General features: G+C 47.1%; 1 protein-coding gene across 1 annotated transcript in view; it reads left to right on the top strand.

Moving 5' to 3' along the window:
- LOC134980361 (uncharacterized) overlaps positions 1-18,945 on the top strand; it is a 118,678-nt gene that overhangs the window by 46,474 nt on the left and 53,259 nt on the right. Inside the window, exons 9-13 of the mRNA XM_063947159.1 lie at positions 1,334-1,379; positions 2,723-2,744; positions 4,386-4,442; positions 10,952-11,101; positions 16,735-16,810. Of these exons, the coding sequence (XP_063803229.1) occupies positions 1,334-1,379; positions 2,723-2,744; positions 4,386-4,442; positions 10,952-11,101; positions 16,735-16,810 (351 nt within the window). The remainder of the gene's footprint in view (positions 1-1,333; positions 1,380-2,722; positions 2,745-4,385; positions 4,443-10,951; positions 11,102-16,734; positions 16,811-18,945) is intronic.

The following is an 18,945-nucleotide window of genomic DNA, read 5'->3' as shown; positions in this document are numbered from 1 at the left end:
TACTAGATCGGTGGGTTCTTCCTGGGCGGCTGCCCGTGAAGTCTCGGCCCTGCAACTATGCCGAGCTGCTACCTGGTTGGGGACGAACACCTTTGTGAAGTTCTGCAAATTTGATACCCTGACCAAAGAGGATACCCAGTTTGGGCAGACGGTACTGCAGTTTTCGCCACATGTTCCCCTTCGTTCTGTAAACTTTGGGACATTCGTACTAATTCTGTCCCTTATGGATGCTAGAAAAAATAGGATTTTAAATACCTACCGGTAAATCCTTTTCTCGTAGTCCATAAGGGATATTGGGCGCCCACCTCTGTGCGGTGACTTTCTGCAGGTTCTCTGTTACGTGTTTCTGTTCTGCTGTTGCTGTTAATGTTGCCAGACTTTGCTGGATAAGTTTGTATTGGTGTGCTGGTGTTCAAATCTCGCCACACCTGTTATGTTCCTTCTCTCAAGTATGTCATTCTCCTTCGGGCACTGTTTTACCTATACCTGGGCTGTGGGAGGAGGCATAGAGGGGAGGAGCCAGTACACCCAGTGCAAGAAATTTAAAGTGCACTGGCTCCTTTGGATCCGTCTATACCCCATCATACTAATTCTGTCCCCAATATCCCTTTATGGACTACGGGAAAAGGATTTACTGGTAGGTATTTAAAATCCTATTTTCTGCAGCGGGGTACACTGGGGGTTCCACAGGGATAACATCGGGGTGTAGAGTAGGATCTTGATCCGAGGCACCAACAGGCTAAAAGCTTTGACTGTTCCCAAGATGCACAGCACCGCCTCCTCTATAACCCCGCCTCTGTGCACAGGAGCTCAGTTTGTAAGTTGTTGCCCTGCAGGCAGGTCACTAATACCCCTTTCACGCAGGCCAAAATTTCCCGGGTTATTGCACATGAACGCGCATCAACCCGGGTAATTTCTCAGTGTGAAAGGGTACAGGGACAAAATCCCGGGATTCCTGCCCCTGCATTTCAACCCTGCAATCGACCAGGGTTGGTCCCGGGATCTTCCCGGGAACCTGGTCAGTGTGAACGGTGCAGGGACATGTCCCTCCTTCCCGTGTTGCCTCTGCTGATGCCGATTGGCTATTCAGGGTGTACCTCACAGAAAGATTTAACAAAGGTAAGTTTTTACCATAAATCTCCTTATTGTCCCCAGCGGATAAAGCAAAAAAAAAAAAAAAAAAAAAGGTGCCCCAGTGGATAAATAAATGATAGTACCCCTACCTCCCTTTGAATCCAGAAATAAGTGCCCCCATTGCCAAATCTGTAGCCCAATAAATTGAGGGGCAGTAAGCAGACTGTACTGTAAACCTATACTTCTCTTTCTGTTCTAGAATTAAAATCGGCTCATGAAGCCAAACTGAAAGCCGCACAGGACAGGTAATATTAAAATAAGTCCCAAATAAGTCTCCAGTTATCTGATCACATTCTACCGGAGCCAAAATAATTTTTTGGGTTATTTCATAAATATTTTGTTTGTGTTGTTCAGGTGATTGTTTTGTTTACTCCCTTTTTTTGTGTGATCCACGGATTCCATTATTTGTTGGTATAGTAACCCTTTAAAAACTAAATTGTCATAACCATTCGGTAATAAAAACGAATCATATTCGATGTCCAATTATCCAAACTACCGTCAGCCCCAATCAGATTGAATAATGAAATTTCTGCTGTAGTTGTCTGGACTTTTTGTCCTTTTCGACAAGGTCTGTAAGTGAATTTTTATACTTTTGCTAGATCCTTTTAGAATATGTATCCACCTTCCAAACAGGTGTGTACGGGTACCATCCCCATCTCCAAATTAACCTTACAGATCTCGACCAAGGGGTCAATTTACTAAGGTGGGAGTTTTTATTTTTAGAACTGGTGATGTTGCCCATAGAATCTCATTGGTTGCTATCTATTGTCTATAGATCTTCTAGAAGCAGCTAGATAAATGTTAAGTAGAATCTTTTTGCTATGAGCAACATCACCATTTCTATAAAGCTCCCACCTTAGTAAATTTACCCCCAAGAGTCTAGATCCAGATCATGCCTGCTGCACCCTAACCCCACACAAAGAAGGAACTTCTGGGGGACTATGGGGACCTGGGACTCTGACCAGCCATCCGCAGGTGGCCCCCATACTGCAGTTGATAATGGGGGTTATTCCGAGTTGATCGCTTGCTAGCAGTCTTTAGCAGCCGTGCAAACGCAATGGGAGTGTATTTTAGCTTAGCAGAAGTGCGAACGAATAGATCGCAGAGCGGCTACAAAATATTTTTGTGCAGTTTCAGAGTAGCTCAAAACCTATTCAGCGCCTGCGATCACTTCAGACCATTCAGTTCCTGATTTGACGTCACAAGGCCGTCCAGCGTTCGGCCAGCCACGCCTGCGTTTTTCCGCACACTTCCTGAAAGCGGTCAGTTACTACCCATAAACGCCGACTTCATGTCCATCACTCTGCGGCCAGCAGTGCGACTGAAATGCATCGCTAGACCCTGTGTGAAACTACATCGTTGTGACCGTACGTCGCGCATTTTGCTGCATGCGCAGAGCTGCCGATTTTTAGCCTGATCGCTGCGCAGCGAACAAATTCAGCTAGCGATCAACTCGGAATGACCCCTAATGTTACAAACGATCGATGTACAAACCATTTCTTTTTTTAAGTTTGAAATTGTGATTTGTGTTTGACGTAAGCCCGAATAACGTCGATCCTGTATGTCTTTATTTTTCATGTGATAACAGTGGTGGAAAAATTAAGGTGGAGGTGAGTAGTACAGTACGTCTTCTATGGTTTAGCCTGCGACATAGTGCGTTCTCATTAACACTGCTCCGTTATCATTCTGTTAGTGGGATCTGCTGATAAGGCAGTGGTAACTATATATTAAAAATGGAGGAGCATGGACCTATGGTGACGGCAATGCAGAATGTACAGCGCATGTTGCTGATCCCCCTCCCTCTCCTATCTGGGTCAGTGATCTTGTCTCTGGTCCAGTAGCGGATCTTGCCACGGGCAAGCAGGACTTTTGCCCGGGGCGCCGCCTTCCGGAGGGCGCCGCACCAGGGCAAGATCCGCTGCTGTGCCCCCCGCTGGCCGCCTGCCCCCCGCTGCCGCTGTGAAGGGAAACTAGACGCGCGGAGAGGACTTTTGCTGTGCGGTGCGCTATGACGTCATCACGCACCGCGCATCATTTCAGTCTGGACAGGGGGGCGTAAATGACCACGCCCCCTGTACGAAGCCACGCCCCCTATTGTCGCCCAAGAACCGGCCCTGCTGTGGTCACGCAGCGCTCATAGGAGCCAGTTCTGTGGGGGCTTCAGAACCCCAAATATTTGTTTCCACCAAACATGCCTATGTATGACACATCAGGGGGTAATGCCAGCATCCCAAACCATTTAAAAAAAGATGTCCCCCATGACTCTCTAGACATTGTGGGGCAGATGTATTAAGCTGGAGAAGTGATAAAGCAGTGATAAGTGCAAGGTGATAACGCACCAGCCAATCATTACTAGGGAGCACTAGACTGAGCCCAGCAGACTGTACATGCTACAAATCTATTCCTTCTAGTCTTATCTAGACGTGTAGTTGGAAGATGCAATTCTCCAGTGTTTGTGGAGTTTCCTAATGCTTGGTGTATCAGGATACAATGCAGCAGAAAGTACAGTACTGTAGATAGATGTATTCAGCATACAATGAGAGCTTGTAAACCACTTTCCAAGATATGAGGTTTGCAAAGTAGGAATATGCAGTAACAGCAGTGCACTAACAAAAGCATAGAGCGAGAGATGTAACCAGATAAAGTAGTCCTGGCACTCATCTAGGCGCAAGGATAATTGGGGGTCCTTTACCAGAGTAGCTGTCAGACGCAGGATGCTGTGGATGTAACTTTGTATGGTTACAGGCAGAGAAGACGTGTAACATTCCCAATTATCACGTAGAATATTTCCACCTGAGAACCCGCAGGACCTGCATGGAGCCACTGCTCTAGTAGTTGGGTTTTTTTTTTTTGTTTTTTTTTTGCCTCCCCTATTGATCCACTGACTCTAAAGGGAAAATGCCCATTCCGGGCCAGAAGTGGGGGCGTATCATTATACTTAACAGTGTTAACTGAAACCACTTCTAAATCCTAATGTTTCACGCTCCCTCAGAGCATTGGCTTGGATTTATTGGACTTGCCTAGCGTAGTTTGTGTATACAAGAGAGCAGGAGATATAGCGTAAGGGTCCTCTTTCTGCAGAGAATGCACATTGATACTGTGGCCTAGACAGATCCTTACAGATGTCCATCTGGCACTACAAACCCCAGCACTGCCGGCACAGCACTGTTTCACTCTATTTGCGATTGATGATGAGCTATACTAACGTATCATGATGTCATGTGATTGATAAATGTGTCTCCGCCCCCCAGGTGCCCAAATGTGACGTGGACAGTTTCAGCTGCAATGAGGAGCTGTTTGAATTCTTGGTAAAGTTTTTTTTTTTGTCTTTTCACCAATATTATCTCCGACACAGCTACTGAGATGTTACACTTGTTGGCATCCTACAAATACTGGATTCCAGCTATTCTTTGCGCTGTCCCTGTAGCATGACAGGCCAGGCAGCAAAAAAAAAAACACAGGTTTTGTTTTTTTAAAGTTGGTGGCGGGGCAGCTTGTTGAAGGCTTTGTGCTCTTTTTAGATTTGGGCCAAATTCCGGTAAAGGTGTAAATTTCCATCTTTACAAAAAAAATATGCAATTTTGTGATGTAGAGTTGAGCTAGGATGTTCCCCCTCCAAACTTTTCGGCCCTTTGTACATTTTCAACCTGCAGCGCCATATGGTTTTGCGAAGATGAAAAGTAGCCCCTTTTCGGTGGATTTATGCCAGGCATGTCCAAACTGCGGCCCTCCAGCTGTTGAGAAACTACACATCCCAGCATGCCCTGACACAGTTTTGCTGTCAGAGAATGCTAAAGCTGTGTCGGGGCATGCTGGGATGTGTAGTTTCCCAACAGCTGGAGGGCCGCAGTTTGGACATGCCTGATTTACGCCCAACAAAGGAGTGCCACGGTACACAAGGCAGTATATGATAAATGTATATGAAGAGGTTCATCTTAGATAGCAATGGATTTCTGGTCCTTTAACTATATGAAATTCAAAGTTGCATATCCTGTAGATGTCTTCAGTTTTTACTGACCACTTTCTGGCAACTACTCAATACATACTGTACTTATCCACATAGATCTTAGTAATGCTTCTTGTTCTCGTGAATGAGACCAGGGGGTATATTTACTAAAGTGCTGGTTTATAGAAATGGATATATTTCCCATAGCAATACTTAACATTTCTTCTTCAGGGTTCATAGGGGTTCCACAGGGAACATCGGTGTTGTAGGTGGTGGTTGAGAGTCCGGGCACCAAACAGTTAAGCTTTAGTGTATCCCAGAATGCTCGGCTCCATGATCATGCATTCAGTTTTAATTGGTGCCTGTTGGAAGCGGGTGCACCGTGACAGGGGGCTGCTTAAAGCAGCCTCAAAGCGTGCTAATTTTTAAATGTTTTATTTTTCTATTCACTGTGACAGCGCTGCAAGTCTGACAGACTTCAGCACTGCACCTCCATCACCCTCCGCTGTCGCGGCAACTCCTGCTTGGCCAGTGCCTCCGACTGGAACTTGCGTCGGAGGAACACATGGCGCGACTAGCACTGCTGGCTGCTGGGACCCCGGTACTGCGTGGCTGGCATTGTGTGGCAGGTAAGAGGGTTCCCTCACCGGGACCCACAACTAAATCTGGGGGGGGGGGTAGCGTTGGAGAATACTAAGCCCTCTTAAGGGACTTAGTTTTGCGACCCAGCTGGGTTTTTACTTGGCTATAAGGGCACGGTGTGACTGGCTCCATCTTCTGTGTCTCCCTGCGGACTCTGTGTGGGTTAAACTGTTTCACCTTCTGTGTGTGGGGGTGTGTGTCCCATCACGGGACTGTGTTTCCTGCACAGCAGTGTGTCTGTCCTCCCCGGGGGATTCGATATCGTGTACCCAAGATAATGCACATTCTCAGGCCAGTGGGTCAGAACCCGCATGGTTAGATTCCATTAAGGGGATGATCTCCAATATTTCTAATAAATTGTCCCATACTGAGAAAGAGACGCAATACTTAAGACAGTCTATGGATGACCTGATGAATGGAGATTCAGTTCCCATACCAGCATCTCAGACCCCTGCCGTTTGTCCACAAAAGCGTACTCTGGCCCAGATCATGCAGGCTGATACTGATGACGATGCATCAGTCACAGAGGAGGGTGAAGTGGACGCCAGTGGGGGGGATGCGGTCCAGTCACAAGGAATACAGGCCCTGATTAGAGGCTATCTGATATCCTGCACATTCCTGACAAGGTGACTCAGGTAGATGAAGATTCTTATTTTAATGTAAAAAATAAATCCTCAGCTACTTTTCCAGCATCAAAGGGATTGAATGCCCTATTTGAGGAAACTTGGGCTAATCCTGACAAGAACTTTCAGATCCCTAAAAGGTTATTTCCATCCTTTCCTTTTCCTCTGGAGGATAGAAAGAAATGGGAAAACCTGCTGATTGTGGACGCATCGGTATCTAGGTTGTCACGTAAGATAGTCTTACCCGTTCCTGGGGCAGCCTCCTTAAATTACACGGCTGACCGCATGATTGAGACCACTCTCAACTCCCTATACATGGCTGGTGGGGTGGCCCAGAGACCCACTATTTCTTGTGCATGGATCACTAGGGCCATTGCTAAATGGTCAGGTAATCTGATTAATGGGTTAGATTCCTTACCCAGGGGCGAGATAATCTTACTCCTACAGCATATTCAGGACTCTGCTAACTTTATGGTAGAGGCCATAAAGGAAATTTGTTTGCTCAACGCACGCACCACTGCCATGACAGTGTCAGCACGCAGGAGATTGTGGCTACGCCAGTGGTCTGCGGCTTCCGGGTGAGGTCCTTTTTGGAGATGAACTGGTTACGTGGATATCCAAGGCCACGGCAGGTAACTCTACATACCTTCCTTCCACGGCATCCCCAGCTAGAAAAACCTATACTGCTAAAACTCTGCAGTCCTTTCGGACCGCAAAATTTAAAAGTAAATACAAAGGCAATAGAGGTAAACCCAGAAAACCAGCAGTTGCTGGTTCTCAGGAACAGACCTCCAGTCTGCTTCCTCAAAGCCTTTAGCAGGACTGTGTGGATCACAGTGCCTGGAAGACAGGCAGGTGGGAACCCGATTACGTTATTTCAATCACATTTGGGCAACATCATGCCAGGATCTCTGGGTCAAAGATTTCATCGCCCAGTGTTACGGACTGGAATTTCAGAAACTCCCACCTCATAGATTGTTCAAGTCAGGCTTACCAGCTTCTCCAAAAGCAAGTATGACTTTACAGGATGCAATTCAGAAACTGGTACAGACTCGGGTCATTGTCTCAGTTCCACTTCACCTACAGAACAAAGGTTATTACTCCAAACTGTTTGTGTTACCGAAACCGGACGGTTCGGTAAGGCCCATTTTAAACCTCAATTCACTGAACCTGTACTTAAGGGTGTTCAAGATTGAGTCTCTGAGAGCGGTGATCTCAGGTCTGGAGCAGGGGGAATTCCTGGTGTCTCTGGACATCAAAGATGCGTACCTTCATATTCTGATTTGGCCGCCTCATCAGGCTTATCTAAGGTTTGCACTACAGGACTGTCACTACGAGTTCCAGGCCCTGCCATTTGACCTCTCCACGGCACTGAGGGTATTCACCAAGGTATTGGCAGAGGTGATGTTTCTCCTCCGCAAGCAAGGAGTGAACATAATACCATACCTGGACGACCTGCTGATAAAAGCACCATCCAGGGAGAGGTTGTTGGACAGCATTGCCCTCTCAACCCGACTACTCCAGGATCACGGGTAGATTCTGAACCAACCAAAATCCCACCTGGAACCAACACAGAGGCTTCTGTTCCTGGGGAGGATACTGGATACGGAGGAGTAGAAGGTGTTCCTTCCGTTGGAAAAGGCATTGGTAATCCAGTCAATGACGCGGGATGTTCTAAAACCAACCCGGATATCGGCGCATCTATGCATTCGCCTTCTGGGGAAGATGGTAGCCTCTTACGAGGCTCTGCAGTACGGAAGGTTTCATGCAAGGCCGTTCCAGCTGGAGCTGTTGGACAAATGGTCCGGATCGCATCTTCACATGCACCAGAGAATACGTCTGTCGCCAAAAGCCAGGATTTCTCTTCTGTGGTGGCTTCAGACTTCTCACCTGACTGAGGGTCAAAGGTTTGGGATTAAAAATTTGGATTCTGCTAACCACAGACGCAAGCCTCAGAGGTTGGGGAGCAGTCACCCAGGGGGAACAGTTCCAAGGAAAATAGTCAAGTCAGGAAACCAGTCTTCCGATCAACATTCTGGAGCTAAGGGCCATATACAACGCCCTTCTGCAGGCGTCACATCTTCAAGATCACGCCATTCAAGTTCAGTCGGACAATGTGACGGCAGTAACGTACATAAACCGACAGGGCGGAATGAAGAGCAGAGCAGCAATGTCAGAGGTAACGAGAATTCTCCTATGGGCAGAAAGGCATGCGGCGGCGCCATTGGCAATCTTCTTTCCTGGAGTAGACAATTGGGAAGCAGACTTCCTCAGCAGACATGATCTCCACCCAGGAGAGTGGGGCCTTCACCCGCAGGTGTTCAAGTCCGTGACACGTCAGTGGGGAATTCCACAAATCAACATGATGGCCTCTCGTCTCAACAAGAGGCTAATGCGGTATTGTTCCAGGTCGAGGGATCCACACGCCGTGGTGGTGGATGATCTGGTGACTCCATGGGTCTACCAGATGGTGTACTTGTTTCCACCACTACCATTGATCCCAAGAATTCTCAAAAGAATATAAAGGGAAAGGGTTCAAGCAATTCTCATTGCTCCGGACTTGCCAAGAAGGGCCTGGTACGCGGATCTACTGGAGATGCTCTTAGAGTACCCGTGGCCTCTGCACCTTCGCAAAGATCTTCTACAACAGGTGCCGTTCGTCTATTAAGACTTACTACGGCTACGTTTGATTGCATGGAGGTTGAGCGTCAAATTTTTGCCTGGAAAGGGATCCCGGACAGGGTTATTCCAACCTTGATCCAAGCTAGAAAAGGGGTAATGTCTAAACATTACCACCGTATTTGGAAAAAATGTCTCTTGTTGTGAGAACAGGAAATTTCCTGCGGTGGAATTGAGACTGGGACGTTTTCTCCTTTTCTACAGTCTGGTATGGATGTGGGCCTACGTTTGGGCTCCTTTTTAAAAGTCCAGATTTCGGCTTTATCCATTTTCTTCCAGAAACAATTGGCTTCCCTCCCTGAGGTTCAGACATTTGTGAAGGGTGTTCTGCACATCCAACCGCCCTTTGTGCCTCCTACGGCACCTTGGGATCTCAACGTGGTGTTGCAGTTCCTGAAGTCGGAAATGGTTTGAACCTTTACAGGAGGTGGACGTAAAGTTTTTCTTATGTGGAAGACCGTCACACTGTTGTCCTTGGCTTCAGCAAGGCGTGTGTCGGAGCTGGGGGCGCTGTCTCACAAGAACCCCTATTTGATTTTTCATGAAAATAGAGCTGAACTCCAAACTCATCAGCAATTTCTTCCTAAGGTGGTGTCTGCATTTCATATCAACCAACCTATTGTGGTTCCGGTTGTTACCGACACCTCTGCTACCTCAAAGTTCTTGGATGTTGTGAGGGCTTTGAAGATCTATGTGATGCGGACAGCTCGTCACAGAAAATCTGACTCGCTGTTTGATCTCTATGATCCCAAGAAGATTGGGTGTCCTGCTTCAAAGCAGTCTATTGCTCGCTGGATCAGGCTTACTATCCAGCATGCTTATTCTACAGCAGGATTGCCGGATCCTAAATCTGAACAGGCCCACTCTATTTTCAATCTTTTATAACTTGTCCACTCTACTAGGTCGGTGGGTTCTTACTGGGCGACTGCTCGGGATGTCTCGGCTTTTCAGCTCTGCCGAGCGGCTACTTTTTCGGGTTTGAATAAGTTTGCGAAGTTCCACAAGTTCGATGCTTTGCCCTCTGAGGACCTTCAGTGTGGTCAACCAGTTCTGCAGGAACCTCAGCACTCTCCCACCCGGTTTGGGAGCTTTGGTACATCCCCTTGATGCTAATGTGGACCCCAGTATCCTCTAGGACGTAAGAGAAAATAGGATTTTAATTACCTACCAGTAAATCCTTTTCTCGTAGTCCGTAGAGGATACTGGGCGCCCGCCCAGTGCTTCGTGTTTCCTGCAGTGTTAAGTATTGTTGTTGCTGTTCCTATTCAAGTTTGGTTAGCATGGCTTTCCTCTTGTTTGGGGTGTGCTGGTTCGACACTCACCACTATTCTGTTAAATCCTTCTCTCGTATGTCAGTCTCCTCGGGCACGTTTTCTAGACTGCGTATGGTAGGAGGGGCATAGAGGGAGGAGCCAGTGCACACTATTAATTTCTTAAAGTGCCCAAGGCTCCTAGTGGACCTGTCTATACCCCATGGTACTAATGTGGACCCCAGTATCCTCCACGGACTACGAGAAAAGGACTTACCAGTAGGTAATTAAAATCCTATTTTCAGCTGGACACGTGGAAACGCATATACTGTATGTTTACCCTTGCTAACCACATTCAGTTGCATTTGCAATATTTCCTGTTGAGATGAAGGAAAGCTGACATGCAGCATACATACAGACCGACAACAGAAAGTTCATCATAGCGCGGCACAACTTAAACACTGACCTATCTGATTTGTGTAATGATTTATATTTTACTAATGTTAATATGCGCTTACGTTAAAGACCCCTGCGAGAGTGTGTGTGTGGACGGATGTTTTAGAAAACAAGCAGCTGTATTATGTGATAACGTTGAGGTAATGAGCGATGCCCCCTGTGCGTACATTTCCCCTTCCATCTGCTCTACTCTGCTGACCGCCAGTAAATGTCTCTTGCAGGGAACCTTCTCTGTAGAAAGTGAACGCGACGTCCCCTTTGTCATGAAAGTCTCACAGGCCTTTGCTAAAGCCCTGGTGCAACACAAACGTCTGCAAGCGTTAAAACTACTTGTTTCTGCTAACAGAAAGAAAATGCAAGAAGAGAAGAAGGTATGTTATCAATTTAATTTTTTTTTATCTTACAACACACCTAGAATACTATAGCTGTAGATGTTGCTATAATCTATCTCCTAATAGGCTGTTTCCTGGTTCTGTCCTGATGTTTTAAGCTAAAATTAAGGGTTTTCTTACATATGGGGGGGGGGGGGGGGGGGGAGGCGGTGGTATGCGGGTTGTTGGCAAACTCATTGACTTGTTAGGGATTACAGTTGCCGTCAGCTTGTCTCCAATGCCTTTGGTGGAGCCAGCCACCTGGTTTCCCTCATGCATTTCTCCCTCCTTCCCTTATACGCATGTCCTGAACTGTAGTGTGGGGAGCTTGGTGGTACATAATAAGGAAAGCGGTAATAGCAGCCAGAGAGGAGACTCGGACATGATGCTAATGCTGGTCAGTACAGGACTTGCTTCCCTATGAGAGGGAGAAACGCCTTTGTCTGGAGAGGTTAGCAGCCCAGTGGTAGGGACGTCTGGGGCTTCTGAAGACCATATTGGCTTTGAGGGCCGTAAGGATTTTCCGTATTGGCCCCTACTGTCCCCAGTATAATATACAAGGATTATAAAATAGCTGCACATCAGAACAGTGGGAGAAAAAGAACATTTTGGAGTACTTAACGTTGAATCCTTTTCTCTGAATCCGGCTGGGGGGACACTGGACCCCATGGGGTTTGTAGGTTGGGACCACGGAGCTGGGACTAAATAAAATTAAATTGTAGCTTTAACACTGAAGATCCTCCACCCTACTCATGCCAGTACAACTTTAAAAGGGTATCCAGTCTTTAGGTTGACATAGCAAAGGTCGACACATAAAAAAGGTCAACATGAGTTTTTCACATTTTGTGAACTTTTATACTTTACGATCCACGTGGACTATGATTGGGAATAGTAACCTGCCCTTGCCCGAATGCGAGCCATGCTAGGGGACACGGTCCACTAATTGGGGTTCCCGGTCACTTTACGAAGAAAACGACACCCAAAAAATATAAACTACCCATGTTGAAATAATGACCGTGTCGACCTAGTCACTAGCAACCAATCGTGGTTGACCTAATGACTGTCGACCCTATTATCCACACCCCTTTAAAAGAGCCCGGCAAGGAGAGACCCTGACCCAGTGAACCTGTTGGAACAACAATTAAAACAGGGAATCACTAGTCAAGACAAAACACCAGATGACAGAGTGAGGGAGGGAACGCAGTGTCCCCCCAGCCTGATTCAGGGAAAATGATTCAATGGTAAGTACCCAAAAATCTAATTTTCTCCTTCAAGACGGGGGGACACTGGACCATGGGACATTCAACAGATGCTCCCAAGGAAAGGAATGCTCAGGATGCCTGACTGAAGAACTGTTCGCCCAAAGTGGGCGTCGCTGGAGGCAAAAACAGAAAAACGATCAATCATGTGGACAGAGGACCAGGTAGCAACCCGACAGACTTGTTCATCGGAAGCTCCATGCCGCACTGCTGAGGTCTCCACCGCTCTAGTAGAATGCGCCGAAACCCAGGCTGGTGCTGGTCTCCCCGCACTAGAGTAGGCCTGAGAAATTAGACAACTGATCCACCATGCAATGGTCTGCTTCGTGGTAGGCAAACCCATGTTTTTGAGTGTCATAAAGAACACGTATAGAGGCGACAAAGTTTTGTCTAGGTAAATCCGCAGGGCCAGGACTACAGCTTGCAGAGCCAAATCATCCCGGTCCCAGGAACAAGTGGAAAGACGAAACAACCTTTGGTTGGAACAAAGGAATCATACGTAAAACTATCCTGTCCACATGAAAGATGAGAAATGGTCACAGACGGAGCCTCGACTAGCGTGTCTCCATCTGTATGAACCCTCCGCTCTTCACTCCACAAGATGTAAATCTTCCATACCCTGTGGTAATTGCATGACCAAATCATTTTCTGTGCCTGCAAAATAGTATGGACTAAAAGAGAAAAACCTTTAGCCTTTAAAAGTTCTGTCTCTAAAGCCGCGCCATTAAAGCCAACCAAAGAAGATCCTCGTGCAGAAACGGACCCTGTGGCAGCAAATTTGGCCACTGTGGAAGACGCCACCTGGAACTCAGACATTTTGAGAACATTTGTGTAGCCGGACCTAAGCGGCCAATCTGGAGCCACTAGGATTAGTCACCCGTTGTTGTTTAATCCACTTGAGTACCCTAGGGAACAGTAAGATCGGGAGAGACCGATACCCCCACATGAAAGTCTCATGGAACAAAGGCCTCCGTCCAGGAAATAATTTGGGCTGCCTCTTCCATTGCTTCCATGTTCTTGGTGCCTGCTTGATTATTTACATATGCCACCTCCGTGGCATTGTCCAACTGAAACCGTACCGGCCAGCAAGGTTGGACTGGGCTGCCAAGAGACCCAGCAAGATGGCTCCGAGTTCAAGCACATTGATTGGCAGAGCTGTCTCCAACTGTGACCAAAGACCTTGGAGCCGAATATGTATTGTCACAGCTCCCCATCCTTGGAGTCTCACGTCTGTGGTTACAATTACCTAATCCAGAGTGACCAAGGATTGTTCCTGGAGCAGATGATTGGAAACCAGCTACCACCAGAGGGTTTGACGTGTACTAGTGGACAGAAGGAGCTGAGACTAGATGGATTCCGTGCACCCTGTCCAATTGAAAAACTCGCACTGGAATTCTCGCAATTTGAACCTGGCATACTGAATGGTCTGGAATCTTGAGACCATTGTGCCCAAAAACTTCATGCACAGCAAGATTGACGGACGCTGTTCCAACTAAAGTCATGACTAAATTCTGTAGGTCCCAGGCTTTAGACTGTGACAGGAATATGCGCTGTAGAGATTTGTCAAAATCCACCCCCGGGAACAGCAGGCACTGTGGTGGAATCAAGTGGAACTTCTCAAAGTTCAAGATTCAGCTGTGATTCTGGAGATCCTGTACCGTGCGATCTAAGTGTACCTTCAACTGTGAAACTGAATCGGCCTTCACGAGTAGATCATCTAAATAAGGTACGATTGTAATACCTTCTTTACATAGCAGACTCTCCATCACCAGCTTGATCTTGGTGAAAACATGCAGGGCTTTGGCTATCCTAGAATGGCAGGGCCTGGAACTGATAGTAAGCAGATCTAACTGTGAACCGGAGTAGTGAGTGATGACCTGACCAAATAGGAACGTGAAGATACGTGTCCCTGACGTCCAGTGAGGCCAAATATTTGTCTGCCTCCATGCCGTCTATCACAGAGCAGAAAGATTCCATCCTAAAATGATCCACCCAAAGCCTGTTTAAGGTGCAGAGATTCGGAATCTGCCGAAAAAGGACCAGTTGATGGACAAGAAATAGGTTGGAGTAGAGTTCCGGTTTTCATTCTTGCTCCCGAATTAGAGCAATAACACCTTCCAAAAGAATAGAATTGATAGCCTGATGTAATATCACTCTCTTCTCTGCATCCTGGGGAAGAGCAGTGGCGAAAAATGCTGCGGTGGCGCACCTTGGGGGTCAATGACATTTACCTCTGCAAATGTCCATCACTCGGGCATCGGAAAATTACTCCACCCACCGGTCTCTGAACTGGAGCTATTGGCGCCCGACCAGTGACTGGATTGAATGGGGAGAGACAGAATCTGGTTCTGCGGAGTCTTATGAGTGCCTGTCGCAGTTAGATACGGAAGCCCTGCCGGGGAAGAATACAGGGCCGCGCAGCTGCCCTGCACCCTCTACAAAGATGAAAGTGTGCACCATACCCAGGTCCAGGCAGTCTTTGTGGAGACCTGGAGTGTCATCGGGGGACTGACGCTGCGGCTGCAATCCAGCAAGCTGTCACTGCACTCCCACTGTCACCTAAGTAAAGCTTAAAAGAAAATTAAGAGAAGAAATCAATCTAACTAGCTACAGAGGGCTGCCAAGTAGCCCCCTAAAACGTCCCCTTCTACGAAGACGCTTAAAACAAAAACAAAAAACCTAGCATTCTGGGGATTGCAGGGGGTGTTAAAGCTACAGTTTAAGTGCCAGCTGCACAGTCCCAACCTGCAACCCATTGTCCCCCAGCATTGATGACTGAGACAATAAATACATTCATCTTTTTACAATAATATGACTGACCATGAGTGACTACTTGCCTGTGATTGGTGGTTGGTGAAAGCCATTTTGCAACGTTCATTTATAGACAGCAAGTGGGGAATCCAATTGGGCGTGAGGTTTAGTGAGGTAGAAAACCTTGTGCTCAATTTTGTATTACCACAGGGGTGGGTGCATCAGATACCTGCAGTATCCTATAAGAAATAAGTTTCTGGTTTCAGCTATGAAAACTCTGCGTCGCGTGAACCCCTACACACACACACACGCACGCACACAATGCTTACCTGTCCGGTGGTCTCCTGGGCTCTTGGTAGTCTCCCCTCAATCTTGCCACTGGGGAGGGGCCTGCTGGGAGATGTAGTTGGCTCCGGGGGGGAGGGGGGATTATGCTTGCAGTGGAAGGGTGGGTCACACACAACGCACTCATGCACTTGCAAATACTCACCGCTGCCACAGGGGACTGGCTCCCAACGCTGTAAGAAGACTATCCCGCATTTGTGTAACTACTGAGTAATTAAGCCAGTTGGAAACTTTCAATTGCTTAATTAGTACTCCTGGGAGTGGCCCTAGAGCAAGTCTCGGTGATTTTTGCTAAAAAAAAAATAACGATTTTAGAAAAAATCAGACCTGCTCTGGAGGTGTGAGAAAAAAGGTGCGGCCACAGGGAAGGGGGGGGGGGGGGGGGGGTTGTTTTTTTAAATTTCCCACATGCAATTGGATTCAGCCCCTGTGTGAATCATTTTTTATGGGGGGGTTTTCTGGCTTTGTCAATTTTTACAATTTGGAGGCAAATTGGACTACACCAGATTAATAGGGTTAAAGAAACGTAACCCTTTTTAGTTTTTTATGTAATAAAGTGGAAAATAAGGAGTCGTCTTTCATTTGATTACATTTCTTTTACAATTCTGTGTGTTTGTTTTGTTGTTGGTTATAATGTTCTGGCCTCATGGGCTTGGCAGTTTGGGGGCTTTGTAATTATACTGTAAATGTAAAGAGCAATGGAATATGCTGCGCCCTATAAGAAACGGGTAATAAATGATACTGGGAGCGTAAGAGAACCAACACCACCGCTACTTAGTGCCATTCTTGTTACCTGCCGCAGCGCAGGGTGTTAGGATCAGCCCCGTTGCTTTTTAGCATAGTGCTGGCGGAGTGTAGTAAGGGGAAAGGGCATGTTGTACTTCCTCTCCCTTTCCCTCCCTTTGCTGACCAGCCTGTGGCTGATTTTTGCTATAGCGAGCTGACCCCATAGTCTCGTGCTCTTAGTGGAAACCAGGCCATGTTTTCTAGCTCTCTGGCGATGGAACAGTAACCCATCTCCTTCATAGAGTGAGGACAGCTGTTTATAGGCTGAGCCAATGTAGTGAGAATACAGAATGTCACCAGGAACCAGTGTGTTACTATTAATCACAGAGTGGCTCCGCAATGTCACAGTTGTGTAGGAGATAGCTGGTGTGTAAGACGCAGGGGCTCACTAACTGCTTCAGCACAAGTCTGAATAGGTTCTAGGAAACCCGTCTAGCACAACACAGCCACTTGCCCTTTTCCAGTATGTAACAGGTTGTGCTTGTCTCTTAGGCATCTACAAACCAACCGAAAGATGGTCGCCGGCCAATGACAGACTCTCAACGTGCACACATGGCGAATAGAAAAGGTAATGCTGAGTATTATTTGTTACGGTCTTTCTTATGCCATAATTGCTCCGCTGTTGCGTGCACAGAACTACATGTTTATAATCCCACCCATGTGCGGATCGGTATGCAGCTCTGCGAACGGAGGGCCCCTGTGCGCACTTTTGGTGTCATGTCGTCATGCATGCACACTTGCAGGTGCCCCATCACTGCTGCAAAAGAGCCATCTCAGACCAGCTACAGGCTCATGTCCTCACTGAGTCTATGGGGTTAATTTGCGAAAGGTTGATTTTTTTTTATTTTGATTTTTTTTTTTTTCTATTCCTGATTAATTTGAGGAAATTTCTCTAGCATCCATACGGGATATTGGGGAGACTTAGTACGATGGGGTATAGACAGGGTCCAATGGAGCTGGTGCACTTTACATTTCTTCACTGGGTGTGCTGTCCCCTCCTCTCTATGACCCCTCCCACAAGCAGTTTAGAAAAAAGTTCCCTCGGGAGAGGATGCACAACTCTGCAGCTCCAGAGAGATTTCTTCAGTTTCTTTTCAAGCGTTACTATTTTCGGTATGCTGTTTGGGCAACAGCATACCTGCACCGTGGGTGTTAGGGGAGGGGGGGGGGGGGGGCGGACACCAGCCTTGCAAGGTGTCAGAGCTGCTTCCCCGCTGGGGGCGCCCTGGGCAGCAATATAGATTACCTTAGAGGCAAATAAATACATCACATATAGCCATTAAGGCTATATGTATGTATTTAACCCAGGCCAGTTTTCCTAATAACCGGGAGAAAAGCCCGCCGTGAAAGGGGCGGAGCTTATTCTCCTCAGCACTCGGCGCCATTTTCCTGACCAGCTCCGCTGGTGAGGAAGGCTCCCACTCTCCCCTGCACTACAGAAACAGGGTTAAAGAGAAGGGGGGCATAAATTGGCGATATAATTATATATTAAGAGCCCATATATAGAAACAACACCTTCTAGGGTTGTTATATACATTATGGCGCTTTTGGTGTGTGCTGGCAAACTCTCCCTCTGTCTCCCCAAAGGGCTAGTGGGTCCTGTCCTCTATCAGAGCATTCCCTGTATGTGTGTGCTGTAGGTCGGTACGTGTGTGTCGACATGTATGAGGAAAATGTTGGTGAGGAGACGGAGAAAATTGCCTGTAATGGTGATGTCACTCTCTAGGGAGTCGACACCAGAATGGATGGCTTACTTATGGAATTACGTGATAATGTCAACACGCTGCAAGCCGGTTGACGACATGAGACAGCCGGCGGACAAATTAGTATCGGTCCAGGCGTCTCAGACACCGTCAGGGGCTTGTAAAAACGCCCATTTACCTCAGTCGGTCGACAGACACTGACACGGACACTGACCCCAGTGTCGACGGTGAAGAAACAAACGTAGTTTTCCTTTAGGGCCACAAGTTACATGTTAAGGGCAATGAAGGAGGTGTTACGTATTTCTGATACCACAAGTACCACAAATAAGGGTATTTTGTAGGGTGGGAATAAACTACTTGTAGTTTTGCCTGAATCAGATAAATTAAATGAAGTGTGTGATGATACGTGGGGTTCCTCCGACAGAAAGTTATGGGCGGTATACCCTTTTTCCCGCCAGTAGTAAGGGCGAGTTGGAAAACACACCTTAGGGTGGACAAGGCGCTCACACGCTTATAAAAAACATGGCGTTACCGTTTCCAGATACGGCCGCCCTCAAGGAGCCAGCTGATAGGAAGCTGGAAAATATCATAACAGTATATACACACATACTGGTGTTATACTACGACCAGCAATCGCCTCAGCCTGGATGTGCAGCGCTGAGGGGGCTTGGTCGGATTTCCTGACTGAAAATTTTGATACCCTTGACAGGGACAGGATTTTATTGTCTATAGAGCATTTTAAGGATGCATTTCTATATATGTGTGATGCGCAGAGGCATATTTGCATTCTGGCATCAAGAGTAAATGTGATGTACATATCTGCCAGACGAAGACACGACAGTGGTCAGGTGAGGCAGATTCCAGACGGCATATGGAAGTATTGCCGTATAAAGGGGCGGTCCATTGGACCTGGTGGCCATGGCAACAGCTGAAAAATCCACCTTTTGTTACCCCGAGTCACATATTGGCAGAAAAGGACACAGTCTTTTCAGTCTCAGTC

The sequence above is a fragment of the Pseudophryne corroboree genome, chromosome 12 (genome assembly GCF_028390025.1).
Source record: "Pseudophryne corroboree isolate aPseCor3 chromosome 12, aPseCor3.hap2, whole genome shotgun sequence".
Lineage (NCBI taxonomy): Eukaryota > Metazoa > Chordata > Amphibia > Anura > Myobatrachidae > Pseudophryne > Pseudophryne corroboree.
Note: the sequence above shows the minus strand (reverse complement) of the source record. Positions and strands in the feature narration are given on the sequence as shown.